The 3,261-nt window shown below is 35.8% G+C and overlaps 1 protein-coding gene across 1 annotated transcript in view; it reads right to left on the minus strand.

Annotated features, from left to right (window-relative positions):
- The window catches only part of wnk4 (WNK lysine deficient protein kinase 4), an 87,586-nt gene that overhangs the window by 31,445 nt on the left and 52,880 nt on the right, over window positions 1-3,261 (minus strand). Inside the window, exon 10 of the mRNA XM_015388037.1 lies at window positions 2,598-2,671. Within this exon, the coding sequence (XP_015243523.1) occupies window positions 2,598-2,671 (74 nt within the window). The remainder of the gene's footprint in view (window positions 1-2,597; window positions 2,672-3,261) is intronic.

The raw sequence follows: 3,261 nt of genomic DNA on the forward strand, positions 1-3,261 counted from the left end.
TCCTTTAACACACTGCAAAAACCCTCTTTTTCCAGAAGGACAACTGTACCCCAGTGATTTGTAAATCTTAGTGCACCAGAGAGAGAAGACTTTGCCATTTTCCTTTTGCTTAATCTCTATAGATGGTTTGGAGCTCTAAGCAGACTCTTTACTTAACCCTTTATAGGGCAAGTTACCGTTTTTGATGACTTGCATACCCCTCACAAAAAGAGTCCCCCCCTCACAGGATCTATATCCAGGCATTCAGCAAAGATCCTGCTACATGGCTGTACATCTTATTTTGGCATTTGATCAATTAGATGAGCCCTTGAATGATATATTACCTACTAGGGATGTGCAAAATAATCGTCATGACGATGCATCGCGATTCTAATTTTTGTGATCTACTGCATCGATTCTTGATGCCAAGTATCGATTCTTAATTAACAACAAGGAATAAATGAAATACATGAATGGGTGGCACACATCAGCCAAAAGCAAGTAGAATACAACTTTCAGTCCAGTAGATGTCGCTGCGGATGCTGCGACGAGTCATTCATAAACAAAACATGGAGACTGAGAAAATTTGCCCAGCTCCATCACATTCCAAGTCAGATGTTTGGATGCATTTTGGCTTTAAAAACAGAATGTAAAAACGAAATTGATACGACGCACGTAATTTGCAAAAGGGGAAATGTCAAAAATTTTTATGTTTCCATTTCATTGGTTTAAAGGACCACTGAGGCCATGTAAACAGCTCTGTTATTTTAAGTTTCATAAATCCTAAGCACTTTTTGTCAGTGTGTCCACTCCAGTAATAGTAATATTTGTGTCCAGTATTTGTTTTCATGGCAATACCTTCAATAGTTGTTTTAATAAATACAGCTATGTATGAATTAAGTTGCTTTCAGTTATGTATCAATTGAAGACACTATCCAGATCATACCCAGCCAGTCAGCCACTGGTAATAACTGTATTTTTTTCTTACAGTGCTCAGTGAAAATATCGCACTGCATCGCGATGTATCGCAATATTTCACGTATCTTGATAAAATCGCATCGTGGCATGTGAATAGTGATTTGAATCGAATCGTGAATTCTTTGGCAATACCCACCCCTATTACCTACTGTAAAACAAGTTGAAAAAAAGTTAACAAATCAAGAAAAAAGGTAAAAAGCTAATTGAAAAGTTAAAAAGCAAAGCTAAAAAGTTAATAAACCTAGTTAACAATTATATTTAGGTTTATAAACTAAAAGATGTAAGTGCCAGTATCAGCATTAATGCCTCTAAGGTTATGTTGTACCACAAAAAATGTGTTTCTTTCACTCTCAAAGTGTTTTTCCTAAATTTCTTATAGAAGTTATTTTTCTTAATATATTCGGGCAAGTTGGTGTTTCTTGTTTTTTACATTGACATCCATCAAAATATCCATATTTGATGGACTGTTACAAAGGTAATAGGCTCTTGTCCTGATTCCAATAACACTATTGGCTCGAAATTCAGATTTTCAAAGTATTTCACTGAGTGCCCAATAAAGATTTAAACAGATGTCAAACAGGATCTCAGAGTTTTATGGTGCATGAATTGGAATAAATTCAAAGAAATAGGTAAAGTTTGAGAAAATATTAAATTTGGGCCGACTTTTCATTTTCAGACATCTTTGGAGGGTGGAGTTGTAACCATCAGGTTTAAGTAATTTTTTTTCTAGGAAATTTTCTTGCAGCAGAGAATATGTGCTAAGAAAAAAAAAAACTTTTAAGATCTATTAATTCCTTTAGTTTGAGGGTCTGAAACATAAATAAAATAGCACAAAATACACACACATACTTGTGCAAGCTGAATTACTAAATAGTGACTCAAACAATAAACTCAGTTAGGCCTGCACAATATTAAGGATGGATGAAATATTAATGGTGAAGACAGCTGTGGTGATATCACTGTAATTAAATCTCATTTATATGACTTCTTCCCTTCCATCTTTTCCATGATTGTGAGGTCCTCATTATTCTCTGGGTGTTTTATCATCAGCTGATAAATAGTATGGAGCCATAGAGTCTATCAGAATGCAATAATGGCTTCCCCAGGTTACGTCAGTAATAAACCATCCTACCAAACACTTCATCTAAGCAATCCTGCATACTTTACCACTGCAATCAAATTTAAAACCCAGTCTACATGCTGCTCTTACCGCAGTGTAAATCAAATATAAAAGTAGATAAGTGTTTTTATCTTTGCAGTGCAGAAAAAAGTACTAAATAAAAGTCCTTTAACCACTTTGATTTCCAGGACACACATAGGAACATGGTTTTCTAGTCCTTACTTGGTTGTCATGCTGAGAGCAAAGCCTCTCCCACTAACATCCCACCAGCTTGGAAAGCTGGCTCTGCACAACATCTGAGACGCATTCAAACAAAAAGCTGCAAGGGTCCACTGTGCCTCGCTGCAACACAAACAAAAAGCGGCCTGCCATGGCCCGAAGCTTGTTGTTTCAGCCCCACAGATGTGGAGCCAGGAGGAGGAGTTACATCTTCTAAGATATCAACCTAATTTCTCTGGTGTCCTACGCAAATATAAACAAAAAAAAAGCTCAGCTATGCGTTTAGAATCAGACGCTTTACCTGTCAACAGGGGAGTTCAGCCCACTTGGAGGACCTGAGCTGCCATGTTCTGTGTTACTGCAGACTGCAATACTCTGCAAAAAAAAATAAAATGAAATAAGGTGAGAAAATAGCAATAGAACTTAAAGTTTTCCTTTTCAATTACAAGCTTTGTGACTTTCATTGGGATTGTATGTGATAGAGCAAAAGAGGAGAGAATAACTGGAATGGAAGAAGAATAACTATTTTGTAGATTTCTAAATAGAAATTGTAAAAAGTGCAACATGCATTTACATTACATTTAATTTAAATCAATTTCAATAAAGTAACTCAAGAAGTTTTGCTAATTAGTAGTAATGCACAGATAACATTACCAGTATCTGGCAGGGCAGCACTAAAATACTGATATCTGCATCAGCGAGTACCAACAAATAGGGCACAGATACCAGAACGCTGCCTTCTCTCTCCCGACACTTTCTAGTTTTAACCCTTTAAAGCCCGATCCAAGAATAAAACAAAACAGAAAATAACTTTTTTTTGGTTTGAAGTCCTTATTTGGCCTTTTAACAAAATATGTAAAAAGAAAAAAATGATTTCTTTTTTTTTTATATTAATAATTTATTACTATGCGATAAGTCAAGATTATTTTTTGTGTAGTCTTCTGCCCTGCTCACACTGGCTCCGG

This window comes from Cyprinodon variegatus, unplaced genomic scaffold (assembly GCF_000732505.1).
Source record: "Cyprinodon variegatus isolate N-32 unplaced genomic scaffold, C_variegatus-1.0 Scaffold18, whole genome shotgun sequence".
NCBI classification, from domain to species: domain Eukaryota; kingdom Metazoa; phylum Chordata; class Actinopteri; order Cyprinodontiformes; family Cyprinodontidae; genus Cyprinodon; species Cyprinodon variegatus.